Source organism: Anopheles coluzzii, chromosome 2 (assembly GCF_943734685.1).
Source record: "Anopheles coluzzii chromosome 2, AcolN3, whole genome shotgun sequence".
In the NCBI taxonomy this organism is placed as follows: Eukaryota; Metazoa; Arthropoda; class Insecta; order Diptera; family Culicidae; genus Anopheles; species Anopheles coluzzii.
Window position 1 is genome coordinate 41,811,301 of NC_064670.1, and position 19,668 is coordinate 41,830,968.

General features: G+C 48.6%; 4 protein-coding genes across 5 annotated transcripts; 3 read left to right on the top strand and 1 right to left on the bottom strand.

Annotated features, from left to right (window-relative positions):
* Positions 1-4,673: 4,673 nt before the first annotated feature.
* Positions 4,674-9,121, top strand: LOC120949676 (neutral ceramidase-like). The gene is made up of 4 exons (XM_040367105.2): positions 4,674-5,988; positions 6,145-6,615; positions 6,749-7,609; positions 7,689-9,121. The coding sequence occupies exons 2-4, from the start codon at positions 6,460-6,462 to the stop codon at positions 8,847-8,849; spliced, it is 2,178 nt and encodes a 725-aa protein (XP_040223039.2). The 5' UTR covers positions 4,674-5,988; positions 6,145-6,459; the 3' UTR covers positions 8,850-9,121.
* A 516-nt stretch (positions 9,122-9,637) lies between these two features.
* LOC120951614 (vacuolar protein sorting-associated protein 37B) lies at positions 9,638-10,992 on the top strand. Its single transcript, XM_040370415.2, has 3 exons — positions 9,638-9,909; positions 9,981-10,152; positions 10,219-10,992. The coding sequence occupies exons 1-3, from the start codon at positions 9,796-9,798 to the stop codon at positions 10,623-10,625; spliced, it is 693 nt and encodes a 230-aa protein (XP_040226349.1). The 5' UTR covers positions 9,638-9,795; the 3' UTR covers positions 10,626-10,992.
* A 179-nt stretch (positions 10,993-11,171) lies between these two features.
* Positions 11,172-11,997, top strand: LOC120951121 (nucleolar transcription factor 1). Its single transcript, XM_040369659.2, has one exon. It carries the CDS (start codon positions 11,266-11,268, stop codon positions 11,977-11,979), a length of 714 nt encoding a protein of 237 aa, XP_040225593.2. The 5' UTR covers positions 11,172-11,265; the 3' UTR covers positions 11,980-11,997.
* Positions 11,998-12,037: 40 nt separating this feature from the next.
* Positions 12,038-17,848, bottom strand: LOC120951120 (alpha-tocopherol transfer protein-like). Of its 2 annotated transcripts, none has more exons than XM_040369658.2 (4): positions 13,767-14,181; positions 13,053-13,344; positions 12,614-12,974; positions 12,038-12,533 (listed from the first exon to the last, which is right to left on the bottom strand). In XM_040369658.2, the coding sequence occupies exons 2-4, from the start codon at positions 13,325-13,327 to the stop codon at positions 12,288-12,290; spliced, it is 882 nt and encodes a 293-aa protein (XP_040225592.1). In that variant the 5' UTR covers positions 13,328-13,344; positions 13,767-14,181; the 3' UTR covers positions 12,038-12,287. The 2 variants fall into 2 exon arrangements, with proteins under 2 accessions (XP_040225592.1, XP_040225590.1); XM_040369656.2 differs by lacking the exon at positions 13,767-14,181 and adding an exon at positions 17,740-17,848 and having other exon boundaries at positions 12,041-12,533.
* Positions 17,849-19,668: the final 1,820 nt, after the last annotated feature.

The following is a 19,668-nucleotide window of genomic DNA, read 5'->3' on the forward strand; positions in this document are numbered from 1 at the left end:
TAAACGAGGCAAAGACCAAACTGATGGTGGCAACATCAGCGGACCTACCAATAAATAATCCGAATCTACGTAGGCGTGATGTACAGATAGGTGAACGCACTTTTGAAGTCGTCCGAGAATTCACCTATCTTGGGTCAAAGGTCAGCAACGACAACAGTATGGAAATTGAGTTGCGCGCAAGGATGCTGGCAGCCAACCGGTCATTCTACAGCCTGAAAAATCAGTTCACCTCAAAGAACCTGTCGCGACGGACGAAGCTGGGACTATATAGTACCTATATAGTACCAGTACTCACATACGCCTCTGAGACATGGACACTGTCCAAATCTGACGAAGCCCTCTTAGCCGCGTTCGAGAGGAAGATGCTCAGAAGGATACTTGGCCCCGTATGTGTGGAAGGACAATGGAGGAGCCGATATAATGACGAGCTATACGAGATGTACGGCGACCTCACTGTCCTACAGCGTATTAAGCTCGCCAGGCTCCGGTGGGCTGGCCATGTTGTACGCATGGAAACGGACGACCCAGCCCGTCAAGTCTTTTTAGGCCGTCCACAAGGACAGAGGAGGCGTGGTAGGCCCAAATTGTGGCAAGATGGCGTGGAGGCGTCCGCCATTAAGGCCGGGATAACGGACTGGCAGACGAAGGCGCGAGACCGTGAGCGGTTTCGGACACTCCTGAGGCAGGCCTAGACCGCAAAGCGGTTGTAGCGCCGGATAAATGAAAAAAATGAAAATTTAATGAAATTCAGAGCACAATTTGATAGAACATTGATGTTTTCGCGTTGATAACTACATCCAAAATAGATTCCTATGTATTTCAATGCGCGATTAATAGGAATGATCGATTAAATAACACTGGCGTGGATTTGAAGCAAAACTGCTAGGAAAGCCTTTGGTGGTGAACTAACCAACAGAATATAATTATTTACTGTGGCATCAGGGCCTCCTAGGGGTCAAACATATTTTTAATTTATTCTAATACATCATGGCAATTACATAAAATTAAAAAGCGGTATGGCCAGGGATTAGATCTGAAGCAATTCAATAAAAACATGCCAAATGTCCGGAATTTGAAGCTGTCCGTAATTTGAAGCATAACGGTATGAAACGAATAAAATAACCATGCATTAACAATAATTTCTCATTTCAAGAAAGTAAGACAAAAAATCAAAAAAATTGAAAAGTCTATTTGTTTGGTATGGTACCACTGGCATTGGTTTAGGTCTAGAAACTCTCAATAAAAAAGTTTAATGTTATCCTTTAAGTTTAATGTTATCCAAAAATGGGTTTAATTTCGGAATAATTTAAACTGCGTCGAAGCTTGTAAGAACAAGTGCGCATACAATTCATAAAGATAAATTAAAAGCTTGACTGTCCTTACATGACAACAAAGCCACAAAACCTGAATCAAATTCAAGCAATGCGGGCAAGCCGTTCTTTCTGAAAAAAAACCAGCAACAAGTTTTTATCTGCTATTTGTTTAACCAACAAGTCGTACAAGAGCTAAAAAAGGTCAAGGACGACAATTATGGTATCGAAAAAAAATCTAAAAAGGCATTTTTTATAGTTTGTTATGGTTGCGAGGCTGGGTGGTTGTGGCCGTGACCAATGATGTCTTTACTGTTTAAAAAATCAGACATTGAGTGGTATATATTAATAGATATTCTAAGTATTTTTGGAATCCTTTCAACAATTCCACTATATTCCTGTGCCCATTCAAAGCCCATTGAAAAGAAGCAAATAATGTGAATGTGTCCTTAAACATTTCCGATGAACTAATTCATTAAATGCACCAACTCGTATAATTACGTATTTTCTTTTATTATATTTTTAGAAAAGAAGATGTAGCTATCTTGTACATAATAAACAGAATTAAGAATGTTTCTCCCAAAAAAACATCTCTTTGTTAGTTATTGTCCGTGCAAGCTTAAACATGATATCATTAGATTCCGGGAAACATTTATTTTTAAAACGCATTCCAGGGTGACCTTGCTATGTCGCACTGCACAAACTCAAACTTTATCAGTGCAAGAACTTATTTTCGAAAAATAAAATCAATCCAACCCCTCCGATCCACTCAGATAACGTACAACAATTAGCAATTAAAATTCGCTCATAGCTCCTCGGCATTGAGATAAGCAGTTGGGGAGGGGTTTTGGATAAAAAAGAGAGAAAAAAGCGCGTCCCTGAAGCCGTTCCAACCCAATCAATCAACGGTAAGATCAAACTTGTTTTGCTAATATGAATTTTAAACTGTTCAGTGCAGTGCTACCGGTTAAAGCTAGTATGACGTAGAAGGGAGAATATTTCGGCCAATGACAATTTGATTAACAGTGTTTATTTTGCGCCATAGAGGCCACCGGCTAGATCAGCTTGGATTTGTGTGTGTCTATGATTAGCCAAATATTTAACAGCGCCCTGGAGGGGAAGAATTAAGTTTGCTGATGCAAAGCAGTAAAACTGTAATAATTAACTACTTATAAGGCAAAAGATGACACCATTCGCCACTCTTATCGCGCCTGTATTGGGGCTGTATGGAAGCCTTCACCCGTTTTACTCCACAACTGCATCCTTTCTCTTCGCAAGCGTGTACCGTCCAAGAAAGAAAGAAACACCCCACCAACCGTTGACCTTCGTTGCAATCAAATTACTGTATTCGATTGGCTTGAGCAATGGTCAGCCACTCAGCGTGGGATACATTCGCTGCAAAAGCACACTTCTTCGGTCGGATCAAGTGCGCGATCTTCAACTGCGAGCGATTGAAGACGAGGCGTAAGCATACGCGAAAAGGCCACGCTTTTCGGTGCCGTTTGTAACGGATTAATTTCGGAGTTCAACAACAACAACAACAACAGCAACATCACGAGCAGATCCAACTGAATGATTCAACCGAACGCGCACGACCTGATGAAACCGGAAAGATGCGATCCTCCATACAAGAATGCTAATGAACGCATTTAGATATCAACAAGGAAGACTCGCATGTTTTTGTGGTCCGCTGTCACCCCTTTCGTCTAGCAGATATTCCACTCTGAAACGCTCTAACGGTATGGATTGGTGCTGCGGGGACGGGGCTTGGGAACCGTTACTAAGCAAGAATCGTCTTCCGGAACAGAAATAAACTCGAAGGAAAACCAAAACAATACCAAAAAACCCCAACAGAGGTGTGCCATTCGCCCTCCAGATTCACCCCCTCCCCCTCCTGACTTCCACCACCCCACTCGCACCCCATCTTCACGGAAGGATACACAAACAAGGAAGGAAGCGAGCTGGGTATCTGAGCAAGCAAACACGCGCTCAGCCTTTCACGAGATCGCAGCGCATGGAGAGGCACGCTTCTGGGGCTTTCGGGCAGTGTCTCGCGCGCAACCGTGTGTGTGTGTGCGTATTGGGTGCGCGATCGGTAGGTCAAGCTTGCGTTGGGGAAGCCCTTGCCGGCGGGCTTTTGCTGGCAAGGTAGGGCAGTTTTGCCGGTTGACCGCGGGCTCAAGCCAACAACGGGGCAGCAACAACCAACAACCAAAATAACTCGTGCACGGTACTGATGCACGGTGAAGAAAAATCAATATCCCTGCGCGCCCCCACCACGCGGTTCGTCACGCAGTTCGAGGACAATCGGTGAGTATTTAAATTGCGCCCCCCCCCCCCCCCCCCCCGCCCTGTTGTTCGGTGTCGGGTGATGGTGGCGCTTCAACCGAACGGGTGGATGTTGAAAGTGAGAAAGAAAGAGTGGAAAAGAAGAGGATTGGAAGCACCCGTGGATGATCAAATATTCATGCTGCGTACGATTGGAGTGTCTGAAGCGAGGGGGGGGGGGGGAGGACAAGCAGACGCTTCCAATGGCTGGTGATGGTGGTGGTGGGCTTTCAATCATTTAAAATCAAGTGTCATTACCGGCGCCCGCGGGCCGATTGCCAGTTGCGTGTGAGCATTGAAGAATTCGGCCAGTTTGCCCGCTACGCTGCCACTACCCGAAAGGCTCCAAGGCTCGATTGCGATGGCGTTGCGGGCTTGCATGCCGACGCCTCAATTATTTTCTTAGCCTCCAGAGCATTGCCAGGAGTGCTGTGTGTTGCTTAAAGTGGTGCCATTTTGACCATTCTCGATGGTTGCACGCTGTATGGCTTCGTCTGCTGCATTGCCAACCCGAAAGGTAAACCACCTGTTGATTGATGAAACAGCACGTACGCGCAAGACGGAAAACGGGGGGAAACACTACCCCTTCATCTTTCGTGTGTGTGTGTGTATGTGTGTGTGTACGCTTTTTGTGTCTCTCATTGCCTTAGACAAGCTTCCGCGGGATCGTAGGCTAAGCTCGCGCGAAACAGCGTATCTCGCAGTCAAGGTCGTACGGATGCGCGTGATTCGCGCACTTCCCCTTTGTTTTGCACTCTGTTCGTCATCAAATCATCGATCGAGTTCTCATGATTGTGCGTCTTTTTTCCTGTAATTTTATCACGTACCAACACACACACACATTCGCTCTCCTACTCCCTTTGTTTAGTATGCCGCACTGTGCGCGATGGAAAAAGGGATTTGATTGCGCACGGCGCACGCTGCCACCCTTTAGCCTCAGCGATACGCAATACACATACGCAAGCGGGGCGGTGCTATCGGTGCGGTCGGCTACTATCGGCGCGCTTACTACGCGCCTCCAAAAAGGAAAGGAGAGCAAACACCGCTCCCCCCTAGCTCCCGCCAACCAAGAACGCGCGTTCATCTCAGTCCGCACACACCGCACCGCACACGACAGAACGACACAACAATGTGTGTGAGTGTACGAGCGAGCGCGCGGAAGTTTTGCGAAGCGAAAGTCTACCACGCTGCCGCTGCCCGAGCAGCACACACACGCGGTGGGTAAGTACGCGTTCGGTGCGGTCAGGGCAAGTCAGTTTAGCTCGGCAGGTCGGTTTGAAGAGAACGCAAAAACCACGCTGCCGCTGCCGTTGTTGACGGGAAGGTGTTATTCTTTTTTGCTGTCTTCGTCTGGTGTGATCTTGCGAAGCAGCGAGAAGAAAACAATAACAAGCCCGATTATTGTACCCTCCGCGTGTCGTGCGCCTTCCGCCTGCTTCCGTTCCGTGCGCGTGTTATTTCCTATTGCGAACTGTTGCATCGTTGGAAGAGTTTGTTGTTGTTGTTGTTGACATCTATGCGCCGTAATCTGTGTTTACACCTTTCCGTTTTGTTTGCCCCACCGTCTCGTTCTCGAGTAGCACGTAGTTCGCTGAGGGCTGTTTTGCCGTGTGGCCCCTTTGTGTTGGTGTCGTCGTGGAAATCCTCTCCACTGGGAGGCGGAGGAAAAGCGGAGTAAAAAGTAACGGGTGAATCATAGGGCAAACCAGTGTGTACCGTTACTGCCTCGCTGGGGCCGAGAATCGTCAGCCCTTTCGTGCAGGGCCGCTCTCTAGGCGGTGAAGCTAAACTTCACGATCTTAGCAACCCGTACTCCGCGTACTTGCCTGTATGTGTGTGTGTGTCTGTGTGTGTCTGTGTGGGGTGCAATAAAAATACTAAATTGACAAGTGCAGCAGCGTAAACTCTCGGCGCGTTCGAAAGGGGTGCGAGATCGTAGTATGCGAAAACGACGCGCGTAAAATCCGATGTGCGACCGGTGATACGGCGAACCGTGAAGGGCGGATGAAGTAAAAATTTTAAACCGTGTGTACTTCAAAATTATCAGTTGACCTTCTCCACCGCAAACGCACGGCACGGCACGGTTTGAGGGGAAAGTGAGAAGAAGAAAAGAAAAGGAAAAGCAAAACGGTTCGCTTGAAAAACGGACGAGCGGATTTTACAACCGGACCCACCTGACCCCTCGAACATCCGGAAGCTCGGAATTGTGTGCAGCTGGTTGTGGAAGCTCGGCAGCGGGGTTTGTGCATGATCTACGATTAACCTAATTCTGCTCAATCATCCAGCACCGGGGGCAGTATCTCGGTGGGTGATAAGAAGGGTCACTTTTCGGTGGGGCCGAAGAACCCAGGTAGGTGCCGTTTTCTCCAATCTTTGATATCTAATCTAATCGTAACCGGGTGCTGTATTTCGCGCTTTTCCAACCCCTCTGTTGTGGCCTACAGAGGGGGATGGGGGGTGATTAGCTCATACTTTATCAATGGATGTTTTTTTATTGTATTTTTAGCTCGCTTTTCTGCAGCACTCTCCATTACACAGGGGCTGTGTGCAGTGGAGGTGTGACGCGCAAGCGGCAACGGCAGCCTAATCAATCGATTCGAACCCAGGGCGGGTCTGTGCCCGTGGCGTATCGAGCAGCTTATCACCCGGGGTGGGCCCCGTCGGGTTGAATATCGGGTCGCGCAGCAGCAGCAGCAGCAGCAGCACTACAGAGCGTGTGTATGCTGAGCACGTACGAGAGCGTGTCAGTCCCTTTTCCGCTGCTCAGGTGGGCAAAAAGTGCGACAGCTTCCGCATCGGCAACGAACCGCAACGGTGGGTGATGATGGCGAAGATGCGGCCGCAGCTTAGTTCTTTGTTCTGCGCCCTAACGGTACTCGGGGTGGTGTGTCTGTGCAATGTTGCACCTGCCGCCGCCGCCTACCGGCTGGGCGTTGGACGGGCGGACTGTACGGGGCCGCCAGTTGAGATTGGATTTGTAAGTATCTCCGCCCTGCATGTGGCGAAGGGCCGTTTCTAACCAATGTGATGATCAATGCTCGATTTTGTTTTATGATTCTTCGCGCGCTGCTTCCGGGTGCCTTCATTGTCGTCATCGGCTAACTCCCTAGATGGGTTACGGTGAGTTTTCGCAGCGCGGCCAGGGCATCCATCTGCGCCAGTACGCGCGGGCATTCATCTTCGAGGATGAGCGGCGGTCGCGCGTGGTGTTCGTGAGCGCGGACGCCGGCATGATGGGCCACGCGGTCAAGCGCGACGTGCTCAATCTGCTCAAGGCGCGGTACGGCGACGCGTACCGCTTCGAGAACGTGGTGCTGAGCGGCTCGCACAGCCACAGCGTACCGTCCGGCTTCCTGATGTCCTACCTGTACGATATCGCGTCGCTCGGCTTCGTGCCGCAGAACTTTGACGCGCTCGTCGAGGGCATTACGCTGGCGATCGTGCGGGCCCACGAGAGTATGCGCGAGGGCCGCCTGTACCTGTCCGAGACGACCGTGCACGAGGCGAACATTAACCGCAGCCCGAGCGCGTACGAGAACAACCCGCGGTGGGAGCGGGACCAGTACCGGGACTACACGGACAAGAAGCTGGTGCAGCTGCGGCTGGTGGACGGGGGCGGCCGGCTGTTCGGGGCGATCAACTGGTTCGCCGTGCATCCGACGTCGATGAACAAAACGAACCGGTACGTGTCGAGCGACAACGTCGGGTACGCCTCGGTGCTGCTGGAGCTGGACCGGAATGGGGTGCGCGTGCCGGGGCGCGGCGAGTTCGTCGGTGCGTTTGCGTCCACCAATCTGGGCGACGCGTCGCCGAACATTATGGGGCCGAAGTGCGAGAAGACGGGCCTGCCGTGCGATATGCTTACCTCGTCCTGTCCGGCCGGTGCGGGCGCGTGCATCGCGTCCGGCCCGGGGAAGGATATGTTCGAGAGTACGAAGATCATCGGCACGAGGTTGTATGACGCAGCGTCTGTAAGTGTTTCGACGGGCGTTTCGAGGAGAAGAAGAAACAAACCCGAATTGTCATGTCGTTTCTTTCTGTTTTTTACAGAAGCTGCTCATTGCCGAAGCAGGTCGGGAAGTGACTGGACCGATCAAATTCGCCCACCAGTTCATCGACATGACGGAGCAGCAGGTGTCGTACGTGAACCCAACCACGGGCGAAAAGGAAACCGCACACGGCTGCTACCCGGCGATGGGCTACAGCTTCGGTGCCGGCACAACGGACGGTCCGGGTGCGTTCGACTTCCGGCAGGCCACCCTAACCGACTCATCGTTCTGGAACACGGCGCGGGACATCCTGGCGGAGCCGACGCCCGAGGACAAACGGTGCCAAGCGCCCAAACCCATCCTGATCGCTAGCGGGCGGGCCAAGTTCTCCTACGAAGTGCAGCCCAAGATCGTGCCGACGCAGATACTGCTGGTGGGAGACTTTGCCCTCGCAGCCGTGCCGGCCGAATTCACCACCATGTCCGGTAGAAGATTGCGGGCCGCAGTTCGCGAGAGCTCGCTCGAGGCGGCCCGCAAAGACATCACGGTCGTGGTGGCCGGTCTTTCCAACATGTACACGAGCTACGTCGCAACGCCGGAAGAGTACGCCATCCAGCGGTACGAAGGAGCCTCGACACTGTACGGGCCCCACACGCTCACCATCTATCTGCAGCAGTTCCGCAAGCTGATGCGTTCGATTGCGCTGGGCGAACAGGTCGCTGCCGGCCCGATGCCACCGATTGAGGACGACAAGCAGATCACGCTGTCGACGGGCGTCGTGTTCGATGGGCACCCGTTCGGGTGGTACTTCGGCGACTGTAAGGTGCAGCCGCGGGAAACGCCGTACCGCAGGGGTGACACCGTGCGCGTCATGTTCATTGCCGGCAACCCGCGCAACAATCTGATGCACGAGCGAACGTACTTCACGGTGGAGCGGTTGAGGCCCGAGTTTGAGGAGACGAACAGTGTGGACGCCCACCAGCAGGGCGGCGGCGGCCGGGACGTGTGGGAAGTGGTGGCGACCGATGCGAACTGGGAAACGAAGTTCAAGTGGCACCGACGCTCCACCCTGTTCGCGTACAGCGACATCGAGCTGGAGTGGGAGGTGCCGGAACAGGTCGATCCGGGCACGTACCGGATACAGCATTTCGGCTACTGGCGGTACATTCTTGGCGGCATTTTCCCCTACAATGGCACTACGAGGAACTTTACCGTGGAGTAGGCGTGGACGAACAGGTGGCGTGAGAAGGTAGAAAACGTGCCAAAATTTAGACAGTAACGCATAGACGGAATATGCTGGAGCTGATTGCACCGACCGTGCAGTAGTGAAGCGCAAACGATAGTATTAGTTGAAATTATAAGGGGATGCTATTGGGTTGGGGTGGTAGTGTAATGTAATTTAATGTGCGATATACGATTCGTAGCGGAAGAGAGCGAGCGTTACGAACTATGATATTCAGACCAAAAAAGAATTGGATTTCTTATTGCGCCATAGCGTTGCTTTTTTCTTCGTCAAACGTACAGGGACACAAGATAATCTTAAAGACCTTGGCAACCTTGTAAATGTGATCAACTGGTAAACTTATGTATAAATATATTTTTAAGCAGCTGTACAGAACAAAAACATGAACATAATAAAATATTCATAACCTGGAAAAGTCCAATAAAGCGTAAAAAAATGAGAAATAGAACATTTATAAATAAAAATAATAAACAGAGCACGTGCGTCCGCGACCGTTAAAATTGCACAACAGCTGTTCGTAAATTGCATGCGCAATGTTTATTGCATGCAACTGCTCGAGTACACAGTATGAAGTGAAACTGCTGGATACACTGTGCGGATTTGTGAATTTTGTTTATTTTATTTTATTTAAAAAAAGGCGCAAATGAGAAAAGTAAATGTTTTACTTAAAATGGTACAATTTTAAGCAACTTAATTCTTTTTTATTGCATTATTTTACATAAACGTCAAAACCAAAGGACCGTGTGGGCGCCTGTAGTGATCTGCTCCTGTCATCTTGCTCAAAACAAAATCGTAAAAGAAACAACAAAGCCCATTCACGGTCAAAGTCTTTCCACAAAGTTCGTGGTCGTTTCGTATCCTTCTGTCTGCCTTTTGCTGTCGCTGGTAGGCTCAACCAGCACGACGCGCGTGGTGCCCGGACAAAATGTATCAACCGTATCTGCAGCAAGCCGTACAATCCCTGCAGACACTTAGCTCGGACGAGCTGAGGCAGCTGCTGGAGGACGACGAGAAGCTAGACGAGCGAGTAAATGAAGCGGTAAGAGGATGTGGGTGTGACTCATCTCCGTTCATTGATGGAGTATTTTGATCCCGTTTGCCGCACCACAGGTCCAATCGTTGGAATCGTCGAAGGATTTGATTATTGGCGAAAACCGTAGTCTCGCCGAGACAAACTTGAATTTTGAACCAAAGATGGTCGAGCTGCGTTCACGCGTGCAGGAGCTGGCCGAAGAATGTCGCACACTGGGCGAATCGGTGAAGGAGAAGTCCACACAGCTCGGTAAGCGTCGCGGTTGCGTTAATGTAAAGCGCAAACCCTCACACGAACTCTTGTTTCTTGTTTTAGCTTCAAAGTCCGAAAAGAACAATGCTGAAACGGTGCTCGCACTACTGCAGACAGCAGCGGCGGAAAGCGAAGAGGAGTCGGAAAAGATCGTGAAACAGCTGCTCGATAGCGAGCTGACAGTCGACGCGTATGTGGAGCAGTTTATGAGCATTCGTAAGTTGATGCACAGCCGGAAGCTGAAGGCGGAGAAGATGACGGAATTGCTGCGAAGCAATAGACACACCACTCAAAGATTTGATGCGGGATACGGTCCCTCCTCGATGCCATACCCAGCGTCGGAACCTGCTCGTCCCGGAAGTTTCTACGTTCCGCCGGGCATGGCGGCTCCGAGCACCGCAGTGCCCTACCCGGTGGGGCCATCCTCGATGCCGATGCCAATGGCTATGTTTCGGCCTCCCCAATTCTAAGGCATAGTACGATGTGGATGTGGATTTGTGCATGCCTTTACTACAGAGAAGCTGCCTCTACCGCGATGGGTGCAGTAAAAACTTCGTTGGCTCGACTGGAGGAGCACGTCTGCTGCCGCGGGGCTGGTGAGCCATCGAACAAAATGCTTTACAGATTGTTCTAAACGCTCAACGAAGATTAGGGCCATACACGCTAGGTACGGATAGGTTTCCACTGTGACACTGCAGAGTTTAATTTGTTAAGTTAAAACGATAGAAATGTGCAGATATGACCGATTTGAAGCGAAACGTTTGAGCTCCTGCCATACAGGCTGACCTTTGTGTGCGTAAAATAAATATATATACTACAAAGTTTAATCAAACAGCAGTGATTAAAGTTTTTTTTTATTTGCAGTAGTGTGAGGAATTGCATTGCTTGTATCTTATTGAAGAATTTGCTTCACTCTTGATTTGACGAAAAACGGAACGAAAAATTGTATCCCGTGTTACCCTGGCAGGTTACAACTCACGGTACAACTGTCAAAATACAAACGTCAAACATCGTTTGCGGAAAAAAAACATAAACAAACACACGTTGCCGTTCGGCAGCAATCAACTAAAACCCTGCTGTTTAGTGAAAATCCGTGAAAAATTCCGGAAAATGAGTTCCAAAAGAGGCGACACCCGTCGTACACGTGCCCAAAAGCACCAGAATACGTACGCGTTCAAGAACAACCTGCACGACAAGCACACACCGCTGATAAAGCTCATCACCAACCTGAACGTGTGCGAAGTGTGCGAGCACTGCAAAAGCATCATCGACTGGAAGATCAAATACCGCAAGTACAAACCGCTATCGCAGCCCAAATCGTGCAGCAAGTGCGGCGAGCGGAAGGTAAAGCGGGCCTACCATGTCATCTGTCGCGACTGTGCCCTGGCCAGCAGGTGTTGCGCGAAATGCCTCAAGTCAGCGGACGAGGCGAGCATCATTCCCCCGGAACCGACGGAACAGGAACAGATCAAGCTGAAGGCGGAGATGGATCAGCTGATCAAATCGTTGCCGGAGCGCAAGCGGAGAACGTTCCTGCGCTACATGAACAGGGGGCAGAAGAAGAAACAGAAGAACGGAGCAGCCGATCTGGATGATTCGGACGAGGACGAAAACGATGGCCGACAGCGAAAGCCGAACGGGGTGGAGATGGCACGCACCAGGGAAGAATTGCTGGAGAAATTCGAACAGCTGAAGCTAGCGACCGGCAAGGATGGCCAGGAGGGCGATGACGATTACGACGATTTGGATGATTTCAGCAGCGATGATGAGGATTACGAAGACTACAGCGAGGAAGATGAGTCGAAAAGTTCCGGCACGAAATAAATGCGCTTGAAAGGGAGAGTCATCCGGTCGCATGTTTTTTTTTTTCTAAGAAACGTTTGCTTTATTTTTGGATTATACTAAACAGCATAAAGCAGTGATAGAGAGTGTATAATAACAGGTTCTTAAAAATACAGTATAAAAAAGCACACCAAGGTAGTAGTAAAAGTAATGTGTGGAACCTCCCCAATACCCCTCGCTTTGTAGTAGTTTGGCTTAATCAGCTCTGGAATTCTGACCGATTTGTGCAGAATAGATTTCCTATCACAACGATGTACACGACATTAAGCGGGTTAGCATGCCCGTTGGAATTAGTCTATCGATAGGGACTTAAGCATACGATCCGTCGGCTCGTCAATCAAGTTGCCGGCTTCGCCATTGCGTTGACGCTCCTCGGCGAGGAAGTACGGTCTCAGCCTTTCGAACTCCTTCAGATGGTCCTGGTGAAGCTCGTCGATCGATTTCATATCTCCGCCAAGATCGGACGGCAGCCCACTCTTCGGTATCCACTCCTCGTAGAACGAATCCAAATTGGCGCTAGAAGTGTGCAGGTAGAGCTAAAAGCAGTCCGAAAGTAACATGAATAAAGTGCACAGGAAGATTGGTTGAAGAGTCCACACGTTGGTCCTCCACTTACCACATTGAGGATTTCCGCGTGAATGAAGGGTTTTATGATGTAAAGGATCTTATCGAAGAACGACACCACGTTCATCACGTGTATCGCTTTCAGCTTCGCCGGCAGCCCGTCCTGCAGGTAGTGGAAAAACTTTCGCACCGAGCTCATGTTGATGCGGGTCAGATGCATCAGCCCGACGTTCTTCATGTCGAACAGGAAGATGATGCCCGGCCGCGGTCCCTGCGTGTACAGGCAGGAGTCGATCGTCATGAAGTACGTCTTGATCGCTTCGTCAAAGTGATAGTTGGAGGAGCGGGAGTTTTTCAACCGATGAAACACCACCGAATACCCGCTCGGGGTGGGTGGAAGTGGGAAGTAGTCTCTGCAAGTGAGATGGTACAATGTGGCATATAGTTATTGATCGACACTTTGTTCGTGTTCGCGGTTACACGTTACGTACTGATTTTGCAGACACTGCTGAATGGCGGCACTGTGCGGATCACGATTGTTAAACAGTTCCGGTCCATTTTTGCGCGCTTCGTAGTAAATTTTCAGCACTTTGCGCGTCTCGTCGATGTTCTTATCGCACGCATCCAGGAAGCAGGCCAACTGTTTGTCGGTGATCGTTGCCGGCACGCCCTCGACCGGTGGCTGACGCAGCGCTTTCAAATCCTCCCGGGATAGATCTTCTCGCTCGAGTGCCTCTGCTAGGTCGTAGCCCAAATCGTGCTCCATCGTTTTGATGGGTTGGACTATTTGTTGTAGGTTAGGTTGAAAAAAAAGCGGTAATAAATCAATTACTGAGAAACATGTTTAGCGAGTGCAGTAAAGACTAACGGAAAGGTTAACTCTAGACTTGATGGCAAAGTTATCCTCACAAGGGACACAATCCTTGAGCCGAGCGGACCGTGCAAGTGCGAGGCTTTCTAATTGCTCCTAATTGATAGTGAAGGACACACCCCGACATGATGGGCTTTTACCGCTCCCACCGCGCGGCTTCTTTGCGCTTCAAATCCTAGCATTAAAGCTCGTTGCTTAAAACCCGGTCAGCGGAACGTAAGTATCAGTATCCGAGCGATTAAAAATAACGACGATTTATTGAAGGATTATGGTGCGCGATCATCTTGCGTCACACTTTGCGCCGGCAACGCGCTGACCGAAGGCCTCTGCTTACCTGGCCAGAACGACACTGCTGTTGTTGTGCCGGGCGCAATAAAGCACCGCGCGTAAACTAGTACCCATGTCAACGATCAATTAGCATAACCGACGAACGAACGTTACCTAGAAGCCGCATCGCTTGGGCGCCCAGTGCGCTGTTTTTTTTTAGTTTTAAGTTCAAACGGATGCACCACTTCGCACGTCACAGTTCTCCGTTCTACCCAGCCAACGAGTAATTGTCAGGGCCAGTTGGCCGTCTAATCACTTCCTTTGCATCGTCCACACCTGACGATCAACGAACGTCTCGAGCGAAGCTATTATCAGTGTGAAAATAATTACAAATTCAAATGCGCACACACACATACGGATCTCACACCGCCCGATTAGAAGCTAAACAAGCACACGATCAAGTGCGGGTCATCCGGTGGTCACCCAAGATGACCCCACCTGGTATCATACGAAGCGCCGGGTTAACTTTACATTGTTCCACATGGGGCGTAGTACGCCAAGCAGCGTGATCAGACGACACATGCTGAGAGACCATTCTCAAACGAGTCTCACCTCCGTGGTACTTTTGGTTGTTGCTTTTTTGAAACAACGGAAAGTGTGTTGAATAAATTCTGAAACCCTTCGTCGATTCGTTGGCGTTAACCCTCAGCGGGCAGTGATTGCAATGGTAGGTGTAAGCGAAAAGCGCGCTGTTCAATTTTTAATTCGAATTAAAGAGATACAGCACAGAAGAGTGTAGGGTTAATGGGATAAGGAAGATAATATAAATTGAGGTCGATGCATTCATTTTGGTTTTCTTTATTTAACGGCATGGATAAAAAATTTTCAGGCATAACTCTAAACCAATGGTCCGTGACGTGAACAGACGTAGTACGCGCCAGATTTAATTTCATTTAATTTAATTAATAAGAAAAGATACATTTCGTTCAGCTTTTACAATCAAGATTACATTTTCAACAAGTATGTCTAGAAAAATTAATGAACATATTTTTGATCAAAAAACTTTGAACTTAGTCTACTAAACATATGCGCTTATTATACAGGCGTCCCCTGAGATACGAATGTAATTTGGGACCGAAAAAATGTCCCAAAGCAAGGCGTAAGTCGAAAAAGTCGTATGTCGAATATCTATGAATACAAAGTTTATAACCGAAGAGTTGGAATTTATGATATTGTGTATTTAATTTAAAATAATGTTCGATAATGTAATCATTATATTTTAAAAGCCGTACACAATATAGATATTCAAGATACGGTAGTTGTGGATTCTTTGGAAATGTGTGTATAACGGTTATACGCCCAGAAATTCCAAAAAATACATCAATTTCTTGTCAATGACAACTTTTAACTGTTAAAATCAAAATCGTCGTATCTGCGAATCGTCGTAACTCGAGGGGGCCGTAACTCGAGGGGGCCGTAACTCGAGGGGGCCGTAACTCGGGGGACGCCTGTATGTGACCCGCGACAAATGTATTTTCAAACACAAGTGATCCGTGATCCTGAAAATGTTGGAGAGCTCTGCTCTAAACAACTCATCTCGTCCGGTTGTTAATTGTTGGATTGAGGAGAGGAAGTAACAATCTCGTTTAAGAAGATGAACTATAGGAGTGGAATGTAGCTCTCTGTTTTTTTTTACAATAAGCAATAATATAGTTACATTACATATTTAAATATTAGCAAACTTTTGTTTCAATTTAACAACACATTTCAATTGAAGTGCGAAATGAATAAAAACCTTGACCGCATCTGACTTGTCCCAGCAGCTATGTAGGCTAATGAGGGGAGCATATTCATTGTGACTTTATTCAAATGTTTCTCTCACGCCCAAATGTGACGGCCAACAACACAGCAAAAGCTTCTCTCGCACACAATAAAAGATCAACCCCTTGTCTGAACCCAATCGCAAACACTTGGGACGTTGAGAATACAACAACAAAACATGTTGACGCACGTGTTTTTAAAAGCCTCATCTTTGGCGATGAATGATGCAGCAGCAAAAAAAGAGTCAACAATCAATTCATCTTTGAAGATGAAGCGTTAAAGCGTTGGTAAAGGAAATAGCAAGCAACAAATGTTTACTTTAAACTTTTAAGCAAACACCATCGACCACTTGTCGCACCAATTCACGCACCCTACGAACTTCCTCGATCGCCGGGATTAACGTGCGAAAACAGAACGAACCGGTTCCGGCGAATCGGCGTGGTTGTACGCGAGCCCTTCGCCGCTTACGCAAAACGGTGCGCAAGCAGAACACTTTTATGGCTGTTCGATTGGCTAGCTGATCTTGCGAAAAGCAACAGCAGTTTGCCGGCGCGCCGAGATCGCTTTACCGCGCAGAAACTTATGCAACTGGTGTGCTATTTTATGCTGGGCTCCACAAACCGGTCACCGACCACTACCCGATCTCGTGACGTCGTCTATGGGGGACGATTTAGCGTTGTGCAGATCAGCTGTGTTACGGAGCTGGGCTCATGTTATCGCGGCACACGGTTAGCGGATGTGCCTCTACAGCCACACTCTACGCTCCGGCCCGTAGACGTTGGACATTGTTGAGCGTTGCAATTTGCACTTAAGTGTTTCAACAACGGGGAGAGTGTTTCGTTGCTGCTGTTTGTGGTTGCAGCAGCGCAGAAACACTGGACACACGAAGAAGTGTGTGCGTGTGCGTGTCTGTATTTATGTTTGTGCTGAGGGAAGGGGTGAAAACTATCACTTTCCGTACGGTGGCCCACTTGTGCGGTACGGGTTGCATAAAAACGGGTTTTGTGAAAATGAGTCTAAATGATTCGACAAATGTCACTTAGCTACACGTAATTCAAAAAAACATTAAACGTCGCCCACAGCAGACACAAACACGATCACACACACACACACACACGATCGTAACGGGTCACCGATAAAGGTTAGACCGAGCGAATGTTCAAGATCATCTTGATAGCTTTTGGAACACATTTGATGTAAAATTCCAACGACCGCTTTGAAGCGTAAAATGGGCATGAATTCTAGGCGCAAGCATCACTAACGATCATTTCAAAATGTTAATGATTTCGTACGATCAATCGATAAACATCACAAGAGCGGAAATTAAATAGACGAATTACAGACCGCGCTCCCGACGATTGCTGTACTATTTTCGTACTACGCGAATGGCAATTTAAAATACCCCACGGAAGGGTAACCGCCGCGTAAACAAACGTTTCTTCTCACCCAGCAGCAATCGATTATTGCGATGTGTTTGTGTTTTTCCTCCAGCATTTATGACTCTTAGCATAAACCAATGCACACCCCTTACACCGTGGCTGCCTTCCTTTTTGGTTGGATGTTGTCGGTTGAAGTAAACTAACCATAGAAAAGAAGTTCAAACGAACCACACATTGCACAGACAGAACACGCGCGCGCGCTCGCAAACACACAACACCAAAAACGCATTCTTCAACCGGCATAAAAAACCCCCCCAGCAAAACCGATTGCACCCGCGTTGTTTACGCCCCAAAACACGCCGCGTGTGTTCACCTGTGCGTCAAAAGTTTGCCAACGCACTGGATGTCCGCGCCCCCAGGCCGATGTGGGTGTCCGCTTTGGTTCCGTGAGTCTCGTGACGCGCGGTTGGCGGCCCAGAGGCGGCGGCGGCGGTTTCGTGCGATTTTTCGCGATATTTTTAGCAACCCGCCGTCCACCGCCTTCCGATTCCTGGTTGCTGTTGCGGTTAGACAGAACCAATTCTCCAACTGATCTTCCCATGCACTCTGTCACTCTCTTTCTTTCGTGCGCACTTCCATCTCACTAGCATGAGCATTATGGTGCAGTGTCGTTGTATGCGGTTAACCGCATCTGTGACGCTTCGTGCACGCTGCAAACAATCTGATGAACGAGCGTGACATAATAACCGACCCGACAGGATATGGGAGAGCTTTGCTAGAACCACACACAAACAAAAAACAACAGTGAACACCCAAACACCACCACTCATACACACACACCTTGCTGATGAATCAGTCGGCAAAATCTGAATGAAGAACCGTGCGACTACCGTACTGTACCGTGCGAGAGTAGAAACCGAACTGAAGCTAACGATCGATAGGAAGGAGCGTACGCCCGTTCACCACCCTACGACCGCACACAGCTGCAGTTTGCGTTCGCGTCTGCAGCACTTTCTCACCCTGCGTTTGGACGGGGGTAGGAGGGGGTGAGAGATGGGAATACTGGTTTTCCCCGCTTTCTGGCACACTTTACCGTCCGCGCAAGGACGCTGTTGGGACACTTGGCAGGGAGTCCTGGACAAGGAAAACTGTTTCCTTCTCCCCGGGGTGTCTAGGGGAGGCATTTTTTTCCTGTTTCTCATCGGTCAGATGTTTCTGGACTCGGGTTAAGTGATTGTCGGCTTCGGCCCCAAGGACTTCCAACGCCCACGGTCGACACGGAGGTTTGATTTTGAGGTTTCTCTTGCGCCTGATTAATGATCTGTTGCGCTTCGTGAGTCGTCAAACAGCTCCTGTCGTACGTGTTACAACGCGTCGAGTTCGTTAGTTTTATGGACGCTGTAAATGTGCAAGCGAAACTATGCAACAGCAGTGCACAAGTGCCAGAGAGTGAGGTACGGCCCATGCCGTACATAAACCATACTATGCTGGCCACTGGCCATCGGCACCGTGTTGCAGCAGAATCGACTATTTCGACACACACTCTTAATGGTGCTGGTTTTACGCTTTGTCAGATACACAGACACTGACCAATACTTGTTCCGCTTCTTTGTTGTAGACGCGCGCTGCTGGATAAAATCGCGACAAAAATCACGCAAAATGATAAATATCGCCCGTCGCTTAAACTTTGATTGCCGTTGTTCTAATCAAATTTTCTGTACCGCTCCATAGCTTCCCCCCTTTCAACTCAGCAACTGTGAATCTTATGAATCGCTCAATAACAGTTGTACAACGGAACGGCCATAAAAATGCGCCTCACGTACTGGACGAAGCGTCACGTTTCGGCACGCAAAATGAGGAAGCAATACACTCGAAATAAACTCCAACCGTCGCGCCAGCAATGGGACCGTCAAAGATCGTTTCTTATCATCGCTTCTGCGTACGGGGTTTAAAGCGTCAAGGATGGTTTGCTCTTTCAAATTAAACTAACAAATGTGGCGGTCGCCGTAATGTAGAGCATTTTTAATAACAAACGTTTGGTCTGGGCTCGATGGGGCCTCCGATATTGACCGGAAATGGTTTGTGGTGCGACGAGTTTTCGGTCTGTTTCAGGTACACCCACCTTCAAACCTGTTCTGCATTTTGTCGGCGTACACCTGATAGCGAACCCAGCGCAGGAATTGTCCGGTTTTTAACAGGTCTCGTTGTCGACGCAAGGGCATGTAACTGTTTGAGGAATGGGCATGTATGAGGAATTACAAACGGTTGTAGTTCAGAAGTGTTTTTTGTATTTATATTTAGATGCGTTTTTGTGTATTAAATTGCGTTAAAATTCTGCAGAAGAACAGGTATGGCATGCTGGGATACTACGTAGAGTACACAGAGTACACTAGGAGAGAGGGAGTTAGAAAACTTCACAATGTGAAATTACTCATAAATATCTAAAGCACTTTTTTAACAGCATTGAATACTAATCCAAAACCGAAATCCTCTTATTTTAAAACGAGAAAACTGGTCGAATAAAAGCAAACGCATGTATGAAATAATACTTGCATACTTTTAGGCGTTCTGCTTGCGTTGCTCGTTTGCTCGATTTTACAGTGCGTGACGTATAGTAGGTGCACCATTTATTACCTTAAAAGCTGGGATTAATGTTCCCATGAAATACAGTGGAACCCCTCATAACGAGTACCCGTTATAACGAATTTTTCGCATAACGAGCAAATCTAAATGCTCTAAGAATACATACGTACCCCTCTTAACGAGTAA